Source organism: Hydra vulgaris, chromosome 15 (genome assembly GCF_038396675.1).
Source record: "Hydra vulgaris chromosome 15, alternate assembly HydraT2T_AEP".
Lineage (NCBI taxonomy): Eukaryota > Metazoa > Cnidaria > Hydrozoa > Anthoathecata > Hydridae > Hydra > Hydra vulgaris.
This window is the reverse complement of record NC_088934.1, coordinates 23,811,257-23,835,428: the sequence shown is the minus strand read 5'-3', so window position 1 is coordinate 23,835,428 and position 24,172 is coordinate 23,811,257. Positions and strand designations below refer to the sequence as shown.

At 30.2% G+C, this 24,172-nt stretch overlaps 1 protein-coding gene across 1 annotated transcript in view; it reads left to right on the top strand.

The window, feature by feature from the left end:
• The window catches only part of LOC136072080 (protein O-glucosyltransferase 2-like), a 34,268-nt gene extending 11,588 nt beyond the window's left edge, over nucleotides 1-22,680 (top strand). The window contains exons 7-10 of the mRNA XM_065820270.1: nucleotides 5,895-6,104; nucleotides 11,760-11,849; nucleotides 19,616-19,738; nucleotides 22,301-22,680. Of these exons, the coding sequence (XP_065676342.1) occupies nucleotides 5,895-6,104; nucleotides 11,760-11,849; nucleotides 19,616-19,738; nucleotides 22,301-22,318 (441 nt within the window). The 3' untranslated portion in view covers nucleotides 22,319-22,680. The remainder of the gene's footprint in view (nucleotides 1-5,894; nucleotides 6,105-11,759; nucleotides 11,850-19,615; nucleotides 19,739-22,300) is intronic.
• The last annotated feature ends 1,492 nt before the right edge of the window (nucleotides 22,681-24,172 follow it).

Sequence of the window (24,172 nt, the reverse complement as noted above, 5' to 3'; positions counted from 1 at the left end):
TACCAAACTAAGTATACAAAACATGTAGTTTTGTATACTTAGCATGTATTATGCCTGCTGGAAAATGCATGTAACATTGTTTTTTAATTATAGATAATCTTACTGTTTGCCAAGAATATTTTTGTTATTAATATTCACAGCTTTTTATCTATATATTTCCCAATAACTAAAAGTATCTCTTAAAGTATTTTCTGTGGCAACTTCTTAACTTGATAACTTATCTTTGATTGTTATCAAACGGATTTACATTATTAGTTTCCATAATTGATCTTAAATTGTCTTTATCCTTTTTAATGCTTGAATTATATTTGAAGTCTTTTCTGTAATTACTAGAACTTTTCATATTTAAAATATTTCTACAATATTCTTTAAAAAAATTAAAAACCTGTTTAAAAAACTAGATTCAAAATTTACAAAATTTTACAGAATTCAATAATTTTTAATATTATCTAAAAATGTTTATTTGCTGTAATGGATATGGTCTGCAACACAAAACCATTCCAGCATAGAGTTATCCGTAGATAGATGCAGATCCCAAGTTCGATTATAAATATAGTCAAATGTAGAAACATTAGTTGCACCATTACTTTATCTACAAAGGAAATAACTGAGGCATTAATGATTAACATATATCTGATTCTATAATTATCTTATGGTTATCTTTAAACAATCAATTCATTAAAGTTGAAAGTTAACTCATTATTATTATTATTTTTTTTTAAACAACTTCGCTTCCAACATGGCTGCAAGCAACCACTATTTAAAGTTGGAAGTTGCTGGAAGAGAAAAGATGGAGATTGTAGAGCAAGATAACGATTGACGAATGACTTAAAGGATTGCAAATTATATGAATCAGGAAAGCAAGATGAAGGAGGCAAATTCCAAAGAGCTGATGTTCGAGGAAAAAAACTAGACGAATAAGCGTTTTTGGAGCACTTAGGAACAGTCAAAAAAAAAAAAGAGACTTAATTGAATGACGAGTAACACAAGAATGAATTTTAGTAGATGGCACAAGAGGCATTAGCTCTTTAGAGCAGTGCCCATTATAGTATTTGTAGAAAAGAGAAAGAGAAGCAACATTACGACGATGTGGTAATGGTTGGAGGTTGGCTGCAAGAGCATGTCTAACTATGTTTACAATGCGTTTTTGCAACCTGTCTAAAAGAGAAAGGGCATCATTAGAAGATCCGCCCCAGATATGGCAACAGTATTCCATGTAAGGCCAGATTTGTGATTTATAGAGATAAAGAATAGAATCCAGAGTAAGAAAGTGTTGAGCTCGATAAAGAGATGCAACCTTAGCAGATGCTAATTTTGCAACTGATTTGATATATGATTTCCAAGAAAGATCGGAAGTAAGAATTAATCCTAGAAGATGAAGATTAGATGACTCATCAAGTACATCACCGTTCATAAAAATAGGAAGATCTAACTTATTGCGATAATGATTGGCTAACGATTGAGTTTTACCTGTATTGAAGTTCACCAGCAGCTGTGAGCCCCATGCTGCAGCAGAAGTGAGATCCTTTTCAAACTCAATTGCCCCTTCCATGCAATCAGAGAGTGTTGGTTTCTTATCTCGACAAGAATAAATGGTAGTATCATCAGCAAACAATGCCACCTTAGATGTGAGAATATCTGGAAGATCGTTAATGTAAATTAAAAAGAGTATAAGGCCAAGAATAGAACCTTGAGGAACCCCTGAAGTTACAGAATAAGAAGAAGAGTGCTGTCCATCGAGGACAACTTTTATACTACGATTGGAAAGGAAGGACTCAATAATCTTGAAGATGTTGCCAGATGCACTATAAGAAGAAAGCTTATTTCGAAAACCAGCATGTCAAACTTTATCAAAAGCTTTTGAAATGTCAAGAGCGATGGCCTTAACCTCTCCACCTTTATCTAATGCACGATAAAACCTATCAATTATTACTGTTAGCGAATCAGCTGTAGGACGAGAAGATCAAAATCCATATTGATGGTCAGAAAGTAAGTTATGAGATTCAAGATTAGAAATTAAGTGTTTGTTAATTAAAGATTCAAAACCCTTGCTTATGATAGGAAGAAGACTTATGGAACGGTAGTTAGACGAATCAGATTGCTCTCTAGAATTTTTGAAGATTGGGATAACAGATACCGCTTGACCTGGAATCGTTGAGAGGAAAAAAAAGGTTCCATGCCAACCTGAATCCACGAGGTTATGTAAGAAGCACATTTGTTGACAGGAAGACGAAAGATTTCTACCCAAGGGCCATCACAAAGAAAATCACGAAAAGAATCCCAGTCAGCTTTAAGATAGTTGTAAGAGATACAATAATAGGGGGATTCAGGTGATGAAGAAGAATGAGATATTAGTTTTAGAGAGATCAAACTGTGATCAGAAGCACTTAAGGGTGAATGTGGAGAAACTGAGCACTGACTAGGATCAGAAACAAGACATAAGTCGAGTAAGGAAGGTAAATGATTCGGGTTGTCTGAAAAGCAATTTAGTCAGTTGACTATTTGAGTTAGGGATTGAGAAAAGCAAAAGTTTTGGGCTTTAATGCCTGCAGAATCACTGACACTAGAGCCAAGCCATTCAGAGTGGTGAGCATTAAAGTCACCGACAACAACAATATTAGCTGATGGATAAAGAGAGAGGGCTTGGTCAATATGATCAGAAATAACATCAAAAAGAGTGCATTCTCGCAATGAAGGAGAGCAATATAGAACAAAGAGAAAGGCGATAGAGTGAAGTGGTGCTAAACAAAAGCACATGAAAGAATAGTCTGTGGATTCAAACCTAGTTTCACAACAAATGGGTGAATTCTTACGAATGTAAATGCCCAGGCCAAGCATGTGACTATTATAGTCTTTACGAATTAAAGGAAGATAACCATCAACACTAAGATTGCAGGATAAGACGGCTGAACTCAAATTAGTCTCACAAAGAGCAAGTAGGTCTGGTGAACTTTGCAAGAGATAAGACTCAACAGATGAAAAGTTACTTCGAAGACCACGAATATTAGTAAATGATAGGTTTAGAGAACTTGGTGATGATGATGGTTTTTTTGTGTTTTATAGTTTTTGGTACTTTATTCATTTTTAAATTTGTTGAAGAACTTGACTCAAAGCATAGATAGTATTCAGAACACTGTTGAATAGCCCAAATAATTGACTCATTATTGTTATTAAACCCTAAGCCATAACAAACGGCTCCAAATGCGGTCTTCGCAATGCACACCAAAAGTACAAACAGGGACACCATCCATGCACAACATGGCACTGTTAATACTTCGATATTTTTCAGCTGTCGATGGAATCAGCCTCTCTGAGAGCTACCACAGAGTTTGGGAAACCTGACTACCAACAGGTCTCAGAACCATAAATTGAGTTTTAGAGCTGTATCCTCATTAGGTGATAAAAGAATGAGTTGCCTAGTCATAAAAACAGAGACACAAGCAAAACCCATGCATTGAGTCAAGAAGATCCAGCATTCAACATCCTAAACTGGAAACAATGTATTAAAAATACATCTGCACCAGCTTAATAGATGAAGAAGGGGTGCAACGCTGGTCAACAGATAGAAACTGTTTACCCCTTAAGTCTTTGCCTAGGATGCCTTCATAAGACAGTAGCTGGATGCACTTAACATCTGCCCAAGATGAGTATTTTTATCGAGACACCATCTCTAGCCTTTACTCATCCAAGAGCCCCAAGGCAGGGGGTGTTATAAGTCGGGGTTGGCATCTCCTAGCTTTTGCCTAAAAAGGCGTATCCTACAAGGCAGCAGGACATGAAACAGATTGTACTGGGTTACATGTTACCAGTAGCAGGATAACCTGACCTGACCAAGTAGCAGGATAACCTGACCTGACCAAAAATCAATGAAACGTTAAAGTTTATATCTTAAAAACATTAAAAATTAACAAGTCATTAAAGTTTTTATCTTGATGACAATAAAAAAATTGAAGCTGACATTTTTTTCTCTAGTCTTTGAAGCGAGGAATGGCTGAGACCTTGGATGACTAAGTGCTTTATAAATCAATTTATATGCTCTAACACTAAAATTTTAATGATTGCCAGTAATCCCTCCATTGCAAAATCCTCTGTTAATAACACTAGATCTTAAAAAAGAAAATGTGGCATAAAATGTTGTAATATTTTTATTTATTTATTTGTATAAATTTTCATAGTATTATAAATTTTTGTTCCTAGGTCTCCCCAATTTCGATTTTTTGTGAGGCCTCATTCTTCATAGGTATGAACATACTTAAGTTTAGAGTTTGCACAATGCATAAAAGTGTCATATCTGAAACACCAAAAAATTCTATGGGTACCCGTATTATAAGACACTATAACTTTAATACCTGTAGGCCAGCATCTTCGAATAGTTTTCTATATTAATATTTTACTTTATCAAAAAACAAACAAACATTTTTCAGCTTGTGCTCTTTATTGAAATAACTCTTGTATATAATTTCATTTCTATAACCAAGAATTAATGATAGAAAGTTTTTAAAAGTAATTGTAATTCTACTTTTAATTTTTTAAAGTCTGAAATTTAAATTTGGTTGTGGCCAACCATTTTTGATGCTAGTTCCGCATTTTTTTTTTCCTTACATCTCATCTAGAGTCAAATAACTTGCTGTCAAATAATTAATACGGTTTTCAATCCTCTCGCTCTATGACTGACTTGCTTACTGCTGTGATTGAAAGATTTTATCATGCATTAGATGGAGGCAGAGAGGCTAGGGCTATTGCTCTTGACATATCTAAAACTTTCCACAAAGTCTGGCAAGCTGGTCTTCTCCATAAGCTTGCTTCATATGGTGTATCTGGGAAAGTTTTTGAGATTATCAAATTGTTTCTTTTAAACTGCTTTATTAAAGTCATCCTCGAAGGCCAACACTCTTCATTTCCAGTAACTTTTGGTGTACCTCAAGGTTCTATCCTTGGTCCTGTTTTGTTTCTTATCTACATTAATGATCTTCCTGACAACCTTACATCTAATGTAGCTTTTTTAACTGATGACTTTACTTTATACTCCAGTCTTGACAAAAAGTCTTCTCTTTTTGACTGCTTAGAACAGGCAGTTGATCTTGAATCTGATCTCATCTCTGTTACTGATTGGGGCTTGCAATGGCTTGTGAATATTTACTCCAACAAAACTGGCGTACTGTTGAAATATTTTGGCTGGTTCTTCTAATGATGCTCTTTCTCTTCTAGACAAGGTCCAAAAATGCATTGTAAATGTAGTCAGACCTGCTCTATCTGCTAAACTTGAGCCTCTCTGCCATTGCCGTAAAGTTGCATCTCTTTCTCTTTTTTACAAAAACTATCATGGTCGCTGCTCAAAGGAGCTTTCATCTCTAGTTTCATCAACTAAAACTCATTCTCACTTGACTTGCCATTCATTAACTTTTTTTTTTCTAGCTTTTTGAGTTTTTTCTCTTAACATAATAATGGTTGCTTTAAAATTTGATTTTCACAAATAAATTTAAACTGAAAGTAATAAACTTTAAAGATTTAATAAGTAATAAATTTTAATTTTTAATAGATTTTTACAAATTTAAACAGAAAAAAAGTAGGTTTGATAAATTTGGCAAGATACACTAAAGATTAGGGAATTAAAATTTTACTAAATTAAACTTGTTTACAAAATCTTTGGATAATGTATTAAAAATGAAAATGATAATATTGAATATTCAATTGTTTTAGTTGTAAAAGGTTGTATTTTTACTTCTTGTTAAAATATAAAAAAATTTAAATATTGCCACTTTTTATTTCACTTTTATTCTTTTATTTAATTTATTTTTCTGTTTTTAATTTCAACTCTTTTTTTTTTTTTAAGTGTTAAGTTTTTGTCAAATAAATTACTAATAAATTTTTTGAATATTTTTTTTTTACTTTAGTATAAATACCAGTTGAACATAGATGGTACAGTTGCAGCATATAGACTTCCTTACCTTCTTGCTGGTGATTCAGTTGTTTTAAAGCAAGATTCAAAATATTATGAACATTTTTATGGAGATCTTTTACCTATGAAGCACTATATACCATTTAATAGCGACTTAAGCAATCTGGAAGAAAAGGTGTTGTGGGCAATTCAAAATGATGAAAAGGTTGTTTGCATAAGTGGTTGTCATGTTTTTTTTTTTTTAATTTTTTAATTTAAAAAAATAAATTGTGTGAAAACACTGAGATATACTGTATATCTCCATACAAATATTCACAATTAGTTTATGGAAATATATGTATTTCTGTACACATTTCCATATCACCCTATATTTATAAAACCTTTACATTATATTTCACAATGTGTATACCAGTGTACGTGGAGGATATACCACAGTATATCCTCCACGTACACTGTGCATCCACCATATGGATCTACTGTATGCATGCATGTACTGTATGGATCTATTAAATGCATCTATGTACACTAGGGGGTTGATTTTTCATTTTTTTTTTTAAATCAATGGGTAAATTTTTAAAAGCTGACATTTTTATATTTATTTATAAAAATGTATACCTTAAGACATTTGATTGCAAAAATGTCACCCGTAAATATGAAATTGTAATATGAAAATAAAAAATTGTAAATGTTTTTTAACAATTTTTAATGTGTAGCACAAAGATATTGTAATTATAATAATTACAATATCATTGGTGTAGCGTGATACAAATAAACAAACATAAAAGTATATAAGTTTGAGTATACATTGTTTGAATGCACCCGATGTTATCAATTTCTGCAAGCACAAGATTGACATATTGTCATTAGCAGTCAAGATAAACGTGTTCCAATCAAGGTGATTTTTTGTGTTTACTAGATTTCATTTCAATTTTGCATGTAACTTAAAGTTATTTCAATTTACTTTATATTTCAGAATGTCCAGAATAAGCTCCGAGATGAAAAACCTGAAAATATCAAAGCCTGGACAAAAAATCTAGTCCACTTTGAGAAATCAAAATCAACAAGATCTCACATACACAAAGTTTTGCAGCCACTTGGCATTATGAATAAAATGCCAAAAGCTTATTCTGTTATTGGTCGGTATAATTACTTATCAAATTTAGAGAAGTCAGTGTATTCCAGATGTAAAATGGTTGGCGCAGAATTATCTGATTTATGGCTTAAACTGAGTTTACCAAAAATTAATGAAAGGTCTATAACAAAAAAAGTAGAAATTCTTATTAAGAAATATCATTCTGTTCAAAAATCCAAACAATGTTTTGAAGAAAAGTGGGATTATTTATTTGATATAACCAAAGTGAATGGTTTAGCAATGAAGATAAAGAATTTTATACATTACAGGTGGAAACTGATGGTCAAGCTGGTTATTGCACATCAAAAGTTGTTAAAGTACATCCATCTAAAGCTGGCAAGAAGAGAACTATCATAGCTGAAACAGGTACAGTAGAGGTCAGTGATGACAATAAAGGAGACAATGAACAAGATGATGAGCAAGATTCTGATTATAATCTGCCAGGCCAAAAAACAAAGAGAAAATATGAGAACACCACTGTTGCTGTTAACTTAGTTAAGAAGTCAAAACTAAGTATTAAGTGATCAGCAGAAGTTTGCAAAAATTTATCTGAATGTGGTGTTAATGTGCAAGCACCATCCAAATCTGGGGTTAATAGAGCTACAATGTCAGAAGCTCAAAAAATGGAAAAGCATATGATTAATCATTTAAAAAATAATGATTGGGTGTTGCATTTTGATGGTAAAAGAATTTCCGGGATTAAGTATCAAGTCTTGATTTTAAAAAATGCAGAAAAGGAGGTCTAGTTAGCCATTTTGAAACTGGGTAATGGTAAAGCTAATAGTATTTACAGTGGAATAGCTGAAGTGCTAGATAAATTTCAACTATGGAGTAGTATTAAAGTTGTATTATCTGATACCACAAGTGTTAATACTGGAAGTAAAAATGGAGTTGTAAGCCAACTTCAAAGAGAGTTTGAAAGAAAAAATCTTGAACCAGTTCAATTTATTGGTTGTCAGCATCATGTGTTAGACACAATTTTGAAGCATTCCATGAATGAAATTTTAGATGAAGAAAAAAGGTCATCACCAGAAATACATTACAAATTTATTGTAAACCTGCAAAAAAACTATGAAAATTTAAAATCAAACTTTAAGCAAGGTGAAAAAATTTGTAAAGTAAAGACTAATAAATGGAGAGATGATATGGACTTTTTGTTTGAGTTGGTACAAAGTTACCAATACATGAAGGTGAATGGCAGCTATCCGGCTATAAAATTCAAAAGTCTGCCATCATTGAACAATGCCAGATGGAATTCAAAAGCAATCTATGCTCTTCTGGCATATATTTTAAATGAGTCGAATAATAATCAACTTCGCATGGTTTGCGACTTCATTACATCAGCCTGGTCTGATATATGGTTTTCTGACATGCAATACTCAGAACATAATTTTAACAATTTCAAAATGTAAGTTTAGTTATGACTAGAAAACTAGCCCATGCGTCTTCCAGAGACAAACAACTTCTTTTGCGATGACAGTAATTGTGATTTGGAAAATAGTCGTGCTCGATGACCGTAACACTAAGCCTTACGGGCTAGGCCCAATATTATTTATAAACTTTGGCATATATATAATTCTGACATATATAAAATTCGCCGAATGGTCACACACGAGCAGTAAACGCCTGAGGGAAGAAATGAAATACATTAGAATAAAGGAGAATTATTTTTCAAACAAAGCATATTTTGACAGTTGTCAAGACAAAAACAAAGATTAATAGAGGAATATTTAAAATAAGACAGACAATGCACCTAAACAGTACTAACAATAATAATAATTAAAAAAAAAAAAAAAATTGTTATATAAATACTAATATGAACTAAGATAAACAAAAAAATATATCACCAAACAAAAAATAAATAAAACAAAAAATACATTAAAAAATAAAAAGTATCCATACAACAATGAAAGGCCTCAGAATGGAAAAAAAACATTAATGCCAATGTGTAAAACATAATTTGTGTAGTGATTAAGTAATAAACATCTCCTCAGAGTCGCATCTATTATTACTGGCGTTTCGATGAGGATCAGCACTTATAACTAGTTTATCCCGTCAGACAAACGTCATCGCCACTTATGCTTTACCCCGCGACTTACGCCTATTCCATACTGCAGTAAAAAAGGATTCACTACAAATAGCCAAAACCCAACCATACCCAAATTTGTAAAGCACTAATATTTTTTTGATGATATGAAAAGTGTTAATCTACTGCACAATATAAGTAAAAATAATTAAATAAATCACTTACCACACCAACGGTAGAAAAAAGTACGCACAATAAATTAAAATTCAAATAAAAACGCCAGAAACAAAACTAAAAACAACTAAAGTGTGTAAACAGAAAATGCTAATAAATTTTCCCTAAGACCATTCAAACCACATAGGTACTTCCAGCACAAATATACCAAAAACAATCAAATGGCAATATACCTTATTAAAAACCCTTTTAAAATAAAATAAAACATAATAGAGTATTCAAAAAACTCTAACGTTGTCATAGATACTTCATTCGAATTTTGTTAACCAATCTAAAGTGTAAGAATATGAAACAACCCGCGCAACTTAAAATCATAACTAAAAATCAAATATATTAGTAAGTAGAAAAAAACATATTTATATCGCCTGCAAAAATGTAAAGATTTAAACATGTAGTGAAGGATATAAGAAATTCTCTGAATAATAATAAAAGACGAAAATTGTGTCTGTGAAAATTAAAATAAAGCCGAGTAATGAACGTATGATAATATAGCACAAAAGCTCCTTGATAACAGCAACAACATGAAAATCAGCGGATAAATCATACACCAAAGAATATTGTAATAAGATCAACTAAATACTAAAATAAGACCAGATAAATTTAAGCCAAATGATTGATTAAAAAATTATTTTATATATATGATAAAGCAATGATATTAGTCGTCATATAAAAACGATGTAAGAGGCGGGGAAAATATTGTTTAAGAAGTAAAGTCTTCGCTATGGTCCGAATTAAAGGTAACTTTGAGACCATATCTAAATCGAAGTCTTTTAAATTTTCACAGACACAATTTTCGTCTTTTATTATTATTCAGAGAATTTCTTATATCCTTCACTACATGTTTAAATCTTTACATTTTTGCAGGCGATATATATATGTTTTTTTCTACTTACTAATATACTTGATTTTTAGTTATGATTTTAAGTTGCGCGGGTTGTTTCATATTCTTACACTTTAGATTGGTTAACAAAATTCGAATGAAGTATCTATGACAACGTTAGAGTTTTTTGAATACTCTATTATGTTTTATTTTATTTTAAAAGGGTTTTTAATAAGGTATATTGCCATTTGATTGTTTTTGGTATATTTGTGCTGGAAGTACCTATGTGGTTTGAATGGTCTTAGGGAAAATTTATTAGCATTTTCTGTTTACACACTTTAGTTGTTTTTAGTTTTGTAAGCAATAACAAGCAAGCAATAACTTCAACTACAGCCATGAAAACCTTGAAAACATTTTGGTCCCAGGAGCCCAGTCGCATACAAGGAATTCAAAGATCTAATATCTGTGCGGAAAGAGCCATAAAAATTATGCAAGAAATTTATGCAAAAGATATTGACAAGATGAACTTCAGATTTATTCTGCACAACAACTTTTAAATTGCACAAACAATTGATCTTTGTATATTAATGAACAGAAAGTTTTGTAAAAATAAATTGCTTTTTTTCTGTTAATTTGTCGATTTTTACATTATATTTTTTTACTTACGGGGGACATTTTTGAAACTTTAGTCAGTAAAACTTTTGCAATTGGTAATCTCATATAGAATGTCAGATTTTGGCACTATACCCATGTATAGTTGTAAAAAAATCAACATCCTAATGTACACTGCATCTCATTTGTCACTGCACCATCATCCTTTTTGAAAATGTTTAAAATTTAACATTTTAACATATCCTTTGATTCCTTTGTTTTCTTTGAAATTAAATTCCAGAGAAAAATAAATTTTTAATTTTTATTCAATAAATAACTCATTGCAAAAATAACATAAAATTAAGTTAAATATCTTGCAGTATTTCTGTTCAAAATTAATGTGACAAAAGTAATAAACAATAATTTTGTGTATCAAGTTTTACGTATGTTTTATCATTAGTTTTTATGTGTTATATCAGAAATTTATGTTTTGTTAGTAAAATTTAAAGTTTGTGATTATAAATCATTTATTACATTAATATGATCAATAATTATCAGTAAAATAACAAACAGCACAGTAAAAGTGTGTCCTATACCCTTTAGCTTTACCCAGATTATAAGGTGATATAATCTATGAGCTTATTTTCACTGCTTTAGTTAAAATAGTAAATTACTTATTTATTATATTACATATATATTAATAATGGGATAAGACTCATCATCAATAATGTATGATTTTGCAGAATCCGATCCAGGTGCTCACATCTTGCTTGTCATCATTTTGTGTTGGTATCTCAGCCCTCGGATTTAGAGTCAGCCATATGCCAACTAAAAGTGTTATTAAAAATAATTTAAGTTCAACAGTTTATTGTTGACCTTAACCTTTTCAAATTTCAAGGACTTTTATCTTTTTCATTTTATAACATTTGATATTTGTATTTTTTTTTAATAAGTTTTTTTAATCAGGACTGTGCTACAAACTATTTTAGATAAACATTAAAACTCTTCATAAATGTTTAAATATATTTTTTAATAGAAAACTTTATTTTTTAAATAGGCTCAAAAGATTGCTCTGGAAGGTCAGCGTTATGCGAGAGACAATCTTTTGTCAGATAAATTATACTGTTACACCTATTTGTTGTTAAAGGTATTTTTTGTTTATTTTTATTTTTTTTTGTTTTTGCAGTAAATTTTATTGAGACTCTTTTATATAAGTGACCTGGTCCTGGATAAATATGGAGTTTTAACAACATTAACTCTAGCTAAACAGTAATATAAGCAGGGCTTATTAGCTGGGAATAGGATACACAGTGTGTAATTTATTATATTTTTATGTATATATTTGCTTTTTATGTATATATTTATTTTTATATTGGCATATAATATGCATATAAAAGTATATAAATGTATCTCAGTAATAAATGTATCTAAGTAAGTTATATCTCAGTAAGTTATGTTATTATGAATACACAAAAACATTATTTTTTTTCTTTATCTTTCTTCTTTTCTACCTCCTATCATTTTATATTTATTCATTTTAAATATTGTTATATCAATGCATGTGTATATTTGTTTTAAAGTAAATTAAACTTTTGTATTTAATGAAGATTAAATACAAAAGTTTAATTTACTTTAAAACAAATATACACATGCAAAAATGTTGAACCTAAACAAATTATAAAGCTTAAATCTAAATCTGATAAAGAACCACCATTTGTTGTTGTCCTTAATAATAAAAAAGAACGAAATTCTATTTTAAAAGCTGCGAAAATCTTAAAAAGTTCAAGCAGGTTTAGCAATGTATTTATCAACCCTGACTTAACTGAAGCCGAAAGGTATAATGCCATATTATTAAGAGATGAGTGCAAAAAACTAAATTTAGAAAATGCACAACCTTTGGTTTATTATTATGGAATACGTAATGACAGAGTTGTTAAAATCGTCAAGTAGCAATTAATTTCAAATAACAGGAAATCAAATCTGAACTGTTACGAATCATTAACTTCTGTTGGTTTTAACTATATGTCAATTAACAATAAATTTTCATTCAAAAATAACTCGATTTATCAAATAAGCAAAAAAGTTAAAAATATTGCTAACAAACAAATTAATTTCAATAACAATGACAGCCTTTCTTTACAAAAAAATTTAAATAAAAAATTTACTTTTCGTCTTTTTAACGCAAGAAGCCTTGCCAATAAACTTCATGAGTTTTATTTATATGCCAAGGCTACAAAACCAGCTGTAATCTGTGTGTGTGAGACATTTTTCAATAATAAACTTTCTAACGCTATTTTATGTCCTAAAGATTACTCAATTTAGCGCAAAGACCGTATTAAAATTGCCTAGGAGTCGCAATTTACTGTAGAAATGGCATTAAAGTAGAACAAGTACAGATTAAGCAAACAGATACTGATATCATCTGTGTTGATATGATTTTTGGATCTCAGAAACTCCATCTAATAACTTGCTATCGTCCACCTTTCTATACAATAACAAATGTTGCTTATCTTGAATTGATGATTTTAATTATTTATAATTTATGTTACTCGGTGTCGCAAATTATTATTGTTGGTGACTTCAACTTACCTAAAATGGATTGGCCTAGCTATGTCTCACCAAACGAAAAGTGTCATAGTATATTCTTAAATTTGGTAAATGAACTCGATTTGCACCAATTTGTTAAAGAACCCACGCGCAATATGAATTTTCTTGATCTTGTTTTTTCGAATAATAGTTCTCTTATAAGTGATATATCTGTTGAGTGTCCTTTTAGCACTAGCGACCATAACACAGTCCAATTTTCTATAAATATGAACAAATTCAACCAGTGTGAAAATAAACCAGAATCTTTCTACGACTTTTCTAATGCTGATTTTAAGAGCCTTGAGTTATATTTATCAAAAATAAATTGGGATATCGAGTTTTCTTGTGCCTGTACAATTAAGGATTACTGGAGCATTTTTCAAAGGCTTTTTGGTACTGGTATTAATGAATTTGTACCTATTAACGGGTGATGCAGAAGTTATCGGACAAATCCTAATTTCATTATTTGAGCATAATAATTAGTTTTTGTGGTTTTATGCGTAAGCATAAACGTTCTATAAAATATAAACTTTATTATTTGAAACACAATTATTTAAAATGAGGTTAAATGCAGCTGAACGAGAATCTTTTCGAAAACGACAAAAAATGTTTTTTGTAAATAAACCTAATATAAAAAAAAAAAATCGTAAATCATTTTGAAAAGGAAGAATTTGCTCGAAGTACAATATATGATAACCTAAAAAGACTTGAAACTGTTCAATCGTTTTCTGATAGAAAGCACCCTGGTCGTCTGACATCCTGGACTAGAGAAAAGAAAGCTGAATTAACGAGACTTGTCAACAATCGAAAAGGGGTCAGTCAGAGAAAAATAGGTATTAAATTTGGTGTAAATCAATTGACAATTAGTCGTCAGTTAAAAAAAAATGAATAATAAATATAAAAAACGTGATAAGACTCCAAAATACACTATAGAACAACAAATAAAGGCAAAGAAAAGAAGCAGGAAACTAGTTAACCAACTCTATAACACAAAATCGCTTCTAGTCATTGATGACGAAAAATACTTTTGTTTTGCAGGGGACAACATGCCCGGAATTTCTGGATACTACACAAACAACAAAAAGACATGCCCAGAAAGTGTTCGTTTTATAGGAAAAGAGAAATTTCCAAAAAAATTATTAATGTGGGTAGCCATTGTTTCGCACTTCCAAGACTGTAGCGATCAATTCATCAATCTATATTAATGAATGTTTAGAAAAACGACTTCTTCCATTTATTCACAAGTATCATGGAGACTTTAACTATTTATTTTGGCCAAATTTAGCAAGTTCCCATTATTCTGAAGATTCTCTAAATTGGATGGACCAATATGTCTATTACGTTGATAAAGAATCCAATCCCCCAAATGTGCCTCAAGCACGACCAATTGAAAATTTTTGGGGACATTTGGCACAGAAGGTTTACGAGGGAGATTGGAAAGCTTCAACAGAGCAAGATTTGATTGATCGTATTAAACTAAAACCACAAGAAATTGATTTAAACTTTTTACAGTCGCATTTGAAAGGCGTCAGAGCAAAATTGAGATCAATTGCAGATGGTGGTGTTTTTTCATATAAAAATTGCTAACGTGTTTAATAATCACTTTGGAAGTGTTTTTACGGACGATAATTGCCTAATATTGGCACCTATGTTAATGATCCAATAAGTATTGACATGGTTCATTTTTCCGTGGAGTCAGTGTATAAAACCCTAATGGGAATTAATCCAAGTACTTCGTTTGGTCCTGATGGTCTACCTAATGCAATTCTTAAAAAGTTAGCTCATGTTTTATGTTTTCCTCTTTCATATATTTTTGAGGCTAGTTTTACATCAAACGCTTTACCTAATCAATGGCGCAAATCTTTCGTCTCCCCAATTTTTAAAAATGGAGCTACATCGGATCCTAACAACTATAGACCCATTTCTTTAACTTGTACTTGTTGTCGAATCATGGAAAAAATTATCAACTCACATGTTGTTGAATACCTAAATAAATATAACATAATATCTCCTAGTCAGCACAGTTTCCTCAATAAATGTTCTACATGTATGAATCTTTTAGAATCTACTAATGATTGGAGTACCGCACTTGACAATCATCTGATTACAGATGTTATATATATTGACTTCCGAAAGGCGTTTGATTCCGTATCTCATTCAAAATTAATATTTAAACTTTCATTATACAATATTCGTGGTAACCTTTAAAAGTGGATCACTGCATTTCTCACAGACAGATCTCAACAGGTAAAGATTAGTAGTGCTTTATCAGATCCGATTCGAATTGTAAGTGGTGTACCTCAGGGTAGTGTGCTAGGACCAACTTTGTTCTTATTATTTATAAATGACTTATCATCTGTAGTAAACAATCTCGAATGTACATTAAAACTTTTTGCTGATGATTTAAAGTTATACAGTTCGTATTGCGATATGAATCATAGCCACGATTTAACTGTTGCTCTTGATAGAATAGTTATTTGGTCAGATACTTGGCAATTGCCAATTGCCAGCAAGAAATGTTTTGCACACAGAATAGCATTTTCTCCATTGCATAGTATTAGTTTTAATTACAAGTAAGGTGATTGTATTCTAGCTTGGTCATCTAACCCAAAAGATCTTGGAGTAATTATGGGCTCCCGCCAAAACTACAAAAAACACATTGCCAGAGTCATTCATGTAGTAAATACTAGAGCATACCAAATCTTAAAATGCTTTAACGCTCGCAATCCTATTATATTAGTACGTGCATTTACCACTTATATAAGACCAATTATTGAATATTGCTCTCCAGTTTGGTCGCCACACCAAACTATGTTAATTAAATCTATTGAAAATATTCAAAAACGATTCACAAAAAAAATTGCTAATATTAGTTGTTTAAGCTATTCTAGCCGTTTACAGTTGCTTGGTTTGGATTCTCTGGAACTCAGAAGTTTAAAACATGATTTAGTCATATGTTTCAAAATTATGCATAATTTGGTTTGCATAGATAAAAACTTGTTTTTCAAAATTAACAATAATAATTATACCCGTGGTCATACTTTTAGGATTCGAAAGCAACAATGTCAACTCGACATTCGCAAATATTGTTTTTCTCAACGAGTTGTAAATATCTGGAATAATCAGAAGCTGTAAATGCTGATAATATTTGTATTTTTAAAAATAAAATAAAATCGTGCAATTTTGATAAACATTGTGCCTATAAAGTAAATGAATGAAATCTTGAATGTTTCTATTATAAACTATATTTGTTCCTATGTACTTTGTTTTCTTATTTAAGGGCATATTGTCAGTGTCTATTTATTGGACCTGTATGTCCTTTAGAACATGTATTTTTCTTTTTAAACTTGTTCTAATAAATCTTTATTTATTTATTTATTTAAGATTTATGGCTACTTATGCGTCCTGTTTTGTTTTAGGTATACTTTAACAATTAAATTACTGTTGACTGATTGTATATAAGCTTTTTCTTATTAAAATAAATCTGTGTTTATTCTGAAAATCTGTTTGTTTTTCTTTGTTATTGTTAGTTATCCTCCCCTATCCTCCTAATCCTTGTTAGTTTTTTCAATAGAAATGTTTTGTAATTCTCTGTGGGGTTTCATTGCTCTGTCTAGTTCAAGTACTGCAGATTAGCTGCATCAAATATACCAAAAATGGCTAAAGGCAAGCCAATAGGTATAGGACAACAAACAGCAATACTATGCTTTAAGAAGGATAAGCTATTAGAAAAATTGCAGAAAGATATTGAAACCAACCTTTAGTTGATATGAAAAACACAATTTGTTGATATGAAAAAACTGAAAGGTTGGAAGACAGAAATTGACCATTGATTATTTTTGTATAACAACAAATACTGATGACCAACGAATAAAAGTCACCAGTTAACATAATCAATTGTTAATTGCTCCAGAAATATCAGCTATTTTTAACCTGGTCTATAAAAGAAAGTGTCGGTTAGTACAATTAAACGAGAACAATAATTTACAAAAATAATTTACAAGAAACAAATTTTCATGGTGCTGTTACTGTCTGAAAACCATATTTGCGGCAAAGTAATTGACAAAAGAGATTGCAATTAGTAAAACTCCATAAAAATTGAGCAATGAATGATTGGAAACAACTACTCTGGACAGATGAATCAGTAATAATTAAGACAGATGAATCAATAATAATCTGGACAGATGAATCAATAATAAATAAGAATAGTTTTTGTTAGAAGATCTGCTATAAAAAATGTCAAGTCAATGTCTCGTTCCAACAATAAAGCATGGTGGGGGCTCTGTAATAGTTTGAGACTGTTTTACTCTTTGCATAAAATTGATGGCTTTATGAAACAACTACTAATAATTGGTGCTTCCTGGATATTTCTTACATTTAAATAATGTGATTAATAAATTAATAGTTATAGATCTTAATAAGAGAGATCTAATACTCAAAGATAAAATATTATAGTGTTTCAAAGTCCTACATTATGAATTATTGCAGGATAGCAATAATTCAAAATATAACATGCATATTATGTTCAATAACAGCCCAATCATTAATTTGAAAATGAGCACTTAACTCCTTTGCTATGAGCTGAATATTGTTGTTTAAATCATCATAATTATTTTAAGTTGCATATCTCGCATCATCAGTTGCATAATTCCTGTCATCAGTTAGATTAAACTCTTCACAAAAATGGTTACCAGCTTTCCTGCTCTTTTTTGTTTACTCCATCTAAATAGATATACTTGAAACTGGAAATATATTTATCTTATGTTCCAAAAAAAGAATAAAGTCACATATTATATAGTTTATATGCAAACTTTGGTTATTAGTAAATATACCAGTTAATTTACTTGCCTAAAGAATAATGATTGAACTTGTTGAGTTTTACTCTGTTCACTCAGCTTTAACTTTGTCCTGAGCTGCTCTGGATTCATTTTTTTGCTTTGAAGTATATATGGACACTTTTCCTCTTGGTAATGTCCATCCAGTTTTTATTGTGAAGTTTTCAAGCTCTTCTTAATACTTCTTTAATAACATAATGAGATAATATGTCGCATTTATAGTTCAATTTTTTACTTTTATTGATTAGGAAGTATCTACACATTACCATGTGATTAAGAAAAAACTGAAAAGAATGATAGCTGTTCACGTTGGGAATTGTATTGGGTCCTGATAAAATAGAGGCTTTTGAGTCTATTTTGACTAAAGCAACATCACCATTTTGAATTGCTTTACCATTATGAAGAGTTTTATAAAGATCTTCTGTAGTCAATAAAGTGTTTCCAGCATCAACAAAACTCCTTATGATATTCGCTTCTGCTTACTCTTTAACACTTTTTTTTCATGTGAAGGCTCATTGTAATCATACCTATTAAGGAAGGCTCATTGTAATCATACCTATTAAGGAAGGCTCATTGTAATCATACTTATAAAGGAAGAATTGTTTTGCTTTTCAGACTTTATTAAGGGTTTCTAAGTAGATGTTTTCATGAAAGATGATGCATTATCTGATTTTGCGTGAAGATTTTTTAAACAAGAAAAATTGTTTTTAACTTTTCCCAAAACAACATCTGCAAGACAGAGTAGGTCAGCAAGGGTTTGCTGATATCTATATACAGCAGTAAAATTATATATTTCTCATTTGATCATTTTCATTGAAGAAGACATCAACATGTGGAGTCGCTCTTTTTTTTCATTGAAGAAGACATCAACATGTAGAGTCGCTCTTTTTTTTCATTGAAGAAGACATCAACATGTAGAGTCGCTCTTTTTTTTCATTGAAGAAGACATCAGCATGTAGAGTCGTTCTTTTTTTTCATTGAAGAAGACATCAACATGTAGAGTCGCTCTTTTTTTTCATTGAAGAAGACATCAACATGTAGAGTCGCTCTTTTTTTTCATTGAAGAAGACATCAGCATGTAGAGTCGTTCTTTTTTTTCATTGAAGAAGACATCAACATGTAGAGTCGCTCTTTTTTTTCATTGAAGAAGACATCAACATGTAGAGTCGCTCTTTTTTTTCATTGAAGAAGACATCAACATGTAGAGTCGCTCTTTTTTTCATTGAAGAAGACATCAACATTCTTTTTTTTCCAAAATACTCTTTTTGGCCTTCATGGGCTGGAAAAATTTTCTATGACGAATATTTTTATGATTTTTGATTTATACTTAGTGCTTTTTCTATATTTTGTTTCTTGTCAAATAAAGCTCTAGATAAATATCTATGGGAAGATTTTACTTTCAGTTTTTTTGCTGACAGTTTTAGTGTTAATTAGTCTGTATTTAAGGTGTGATGTTATATTGTGTTTAACTGTTTCATAAAATTTTAATTAGGAATATGCGAAAAGACAATCGACGCCACCAACTGTTCGAAATGGAATGGAAGAAGTGATGCAACCTAAGGAAAGTTGCTCTTGTGAAAGAAGCAATTCAAAAAAGAAATCAGGAAATGAAAAGGTATTTAAAGTTTTGGATAAGTTGTAATTCCTGTTCTAGTTTCTTAGGTTTTTATGTCTTAAAACTACTGTATGTCATATTCATAATTTTATTATTTTCAAGCAATACATGTTTATTTTATACACTTTAATGACGTAAAGTAAAAAAAGAGAAAAAAATTAAATTGTAAGAAAGTGTCATAAAATATAAAAATATAATTTTATACAACTATCTTGAACTTTGAAGCCTGATTCAAAAAATTTTGAAGCCCAATTTAAAAATTACTGATTTTAAAAATATATATAAATAATATACCGCTCCACTATTTCTCATCAAAGCTGTTTCTTTGTGTTTGATAGTTCACTTATTTATTTTTCTCAAAGCTGCTCAACTTACCCCTACTAGACAAAGTGATGCATTAGTTAGGTTTTAAAAAGAACAGTAAGACTTAAGAAAAAACAGTTAATTTTAATCAAAATAAATTGGTAAATTATCAATACTTGAGTGATGGCAGATAAAAAAGTTCATAAGAATACAAGAGAAAAAACAAAAAAGTTTTTTTTACTTTTTTGGTCCAAAATAGATTAAGTGCCCGTGTATCTTACTCAATAGCTTTTCAGCAATCTTGTGTTGCGCATTGTGTTAACATTCCAATTCCCTAACTTTCGTCCATTAGATGTTTTGTCATGTGATGCGTAGTTTTTGAGATATTTTAACTGCCCAACTTGTCCCTACGCTCAACTCTACCCAAGCCCAACTAGCCCCGCCCTACCATAAGTTTTATATTTTGGTGAGAAATAAACCAAAAACTCATTTTCGACAAATTGAGATTTACTAGGTCAGCGATTTTTAAAGCCTGTTTTCACTGAAAGTTTTTGTTTTTATCAGTGACTGAAAAAATTGTTTTCAAATTTTTAAGGCCGATTTTCACTGGTTTTTTTTTTTTTTTTTAGTTTTGATATATAAAGTTTTTGCCGACGGCAAGTAAAAATTAATAAACGGGGGGGGGGGGGGATGAATGTTTTTATCTCCGACTCCTGCAATTTCTCAAAAAAATTTCTACTTATGTTAAGCAACTCATTGTTGAGAATGGAAAGCTTCCTTAACCTACTCAATCAATAAAAGAAATAAACGCACATGATAGATAAAAAAAAAATATATGCTACTTGTTTGAAAGTCCAAATAACAAAAATCAATGTAAAATATGTGAAGAAAATTTAGATGATGAAGACTGGATTCAGTGCTTTTCATGTGCCCAATCCTTACATGTAAAGATTGGACACATGGAAAGTTTGTGTAGAGTTCCTACCTCTGATTATTATGGTTGTGACGTATGATGTTGAAAAAAAAATTGCCTCAAGTGTAAGTGTAGGTCTTAGAAATTTCTTTTTTGGTGGTTTTAATTTGCTGGTGGATATTTTATCAGTGTTTTAAGAAAGTATAAATTATTCTTATACTTTTATCAGTATTTTAAGAAAGTATAATATATTACTTTGTTTTAATTTCCAATAAAGTTACTTGTAGTTGCAATAAAACGCTGGGAAATCGGCTAGCGAATAGCTAACTATAATCGTAACGATAAAGACAAAAATTTGGCCACGAGGATCGCTAGCTTTTTTAAGTTTGCGAAAAGCTATCAATATTTGTAAAGATAAAGACAGCGATTTGGCTACAAGGACAGCTTAATGAGCTAAAGACCCACTGGCTATTGTAGCTAGCGTCATATCGTAATAAAATCGCTGTCTAAAAAATTTTGAAATGTAGCTATCAACCAGCAATAGATTTGTAGATATTTTGTAGCTAGCTATATAGCTACGACACATTGCTACATAATTGCAATGTTTAAAATTCAATTATTTTCACAATTATAATAGACTTGACACTAAAAATCAAATTTTTAAAGATGACATTAGGAAAAAGTAAAATAAGAAATAAAAATCGCTTAAAAATCGCTATAAAGCTAGTCGCTCACTGGTCGCTAGCTAGTCACTAGCTAGTCGCTCACTAGTCACTAGCTCATTTCCTACCGGGATAGTGTTTTAAATGTGTTTTGAATGAAGTAAATTATTTCTAAATGATGCCGTTTTTAAAATCCTTGTTCCAAATCCATTCTTTTCATCAGTGATGGGTCCCATTCTTTTCATCAGTGAGTGATTAGTGGCAATTTTTTTTATTAATGTATCACAGACTTTAAAAAAACTGGAAATAGTCGCACAAAAATTGTTTAGAAAATAATCCTGCTCCTGATTATTATAACTGGAATGTGTGGTAAAATGCTAGTTAAATAATGCATTAAGTACGTGCTTAATGATTTAAAAAGAAGTGAACTCCTGTTTAAAATATATGTCCGAGGCTACCCTTAAATTTTTCCTTTTATGTTTTATGTTTTATTAAAATGCACTATTTATACCATTAATAACTATTTTTTTGCTTTTAGTTCAGTAAATGTTTCTCCTTTCATAAAAGTCATTTGACACTTTTCGTTAGTGTTTGAGCAATATATAATACGTGGCTGTCCGACTTACTCTTTTTAATGCAGTTGTTTCTTGCGTAATATTTAAGTAAATTTTTTTAATTTTTTAGGAACGTACAGAACTATGAAAATATTCAAGAAACTAATATCTTTGTACTCTCTTCTTTGTGTATTTTTATTTAAATGAACATTAATCATTTAATTGTTAAAATCGAGAAATATAACATCAAATCGACCGCGGCTTTGTTAGTAATACAATCAAGAAAATCAATCATGCATGGCTTTAATTGCAATAAAATTGATAAAATTATCGTTACGCAGTTTTGTTGGTAATGAAATAAGAACAATCAACCGAGTACAACTTTCTTATTAAAAATGTCTATCAAAAGTGAATTGACGCCAATGCGATTCGCAACTTATTTTTATTACACTATTTATTATAGTTTTATACTATTTGATTTTAAGTATTCGCAGTTCATACTTTTCACAATTAGTTTTTTTATATCGCGAATTAAAATCGTTGTAAATTCAATAGTTTGACTACTATAAAAAAACATTTATTTGAAATGTTAGCTAATAGAGCCCAATAAACTCTATATTCTAATTAAGTTTACTTAGCTGGATTTGTTAATAATTTATATATCACTCTTTACATTATGTTGGTATCTTTACTGAAATCAAGAAATTTCAGTTATATTTTTAAAATTTTAAATTTAAAAAATGTACCTGAATTTACACTTATTCCTGGATCACACTCCATAAAAAACGGTAGGAATTTCTACCTTAGGGTAAGATAAGTGAAATACCTTTAGTTAGATATAATTTTCTACCTTATTAGGTAGAAAATTGCGCCTTACTAAAATTTCAACTTTAAAGGTATAATTTTCTAGAAAATAATACCTTACTATCGGTATATCACATATCCGGTACGGTAGAAACTTCAACCTTTTTTTTAAAAAAAATGCAACAATAAATCATGCGCAGAAATGTTTTTTTATTTTTATTATTAAGTAAAAAACTTAAGTACTAAAAAATGATTTTAAAAAGAAATTAAGAAATTTGTATATAATAGCTAGTATATCGAAGCTCTCTAAATCAAAATTCAAACGCCTGAATATGATTTTTTGCTTTTATTAAGCGGTATTTGAATATATATATTAGCAAATAATTAAAAGGGTGGATCATATTTTTTTAATTTATTGTCACTTCAATAAAAAGTTGCTGTAATATAAAAAAAAGAAAACGACGAAAGTTCGAGCTTCCTTCAACATCTTAGGGGGGCAACTTTTGCTTAAGCTTTTTAAATTACGCTTTTCTACGTAGTTCGAATTCACCAATACTTTAAATGGAATATTTCAAATTTTATTTAATTAACTGTACCCATATTTGACACTGACCCTATTTCAAATTTCATTTTTACTTTATCATTCACGGTTCTATTGTTTAAGGTTGGTGAATTATAATGGTACGAGTTAGAAGTCACGTAAAGAAGCGCGTTAAAATTCACGCAATTTTTTAAGATTACTTTTAAGGCTTATTTTAATGACTATGTAGGTAAAGAATTGTCATGGGAGTTTTAATTTGTATATACGAGTTTTAATTTGTATTTAAGATTTTATGTAATGAACGTGTAAGAATCAATAACTATCGGATAGTTGTTTTTCAATATATAATCGCGATAATGCAACACTAACAATATTGCGAGTGTTCTGTATCCATATTGCAATATTAATATTGAAATATGCATACTCTAAATATGTTTTGATTGTTAATGTTAAAGTTTAACGCATTATAGAATTGTTTGAATGTTTGTGTATTGATTTGTTGACACTTGATATTTACGTTCACAAGAGAACATAACTTTTTTAATTCATTTTTTGTAAGTGTGGGTTTCGAATGATTTTTTATTCTTATTCTTTTTAGATTGCATAACGAACTTGAAGAAAAAGTTTATCAAAACTAGAAGTGAAACAAAACAGTCA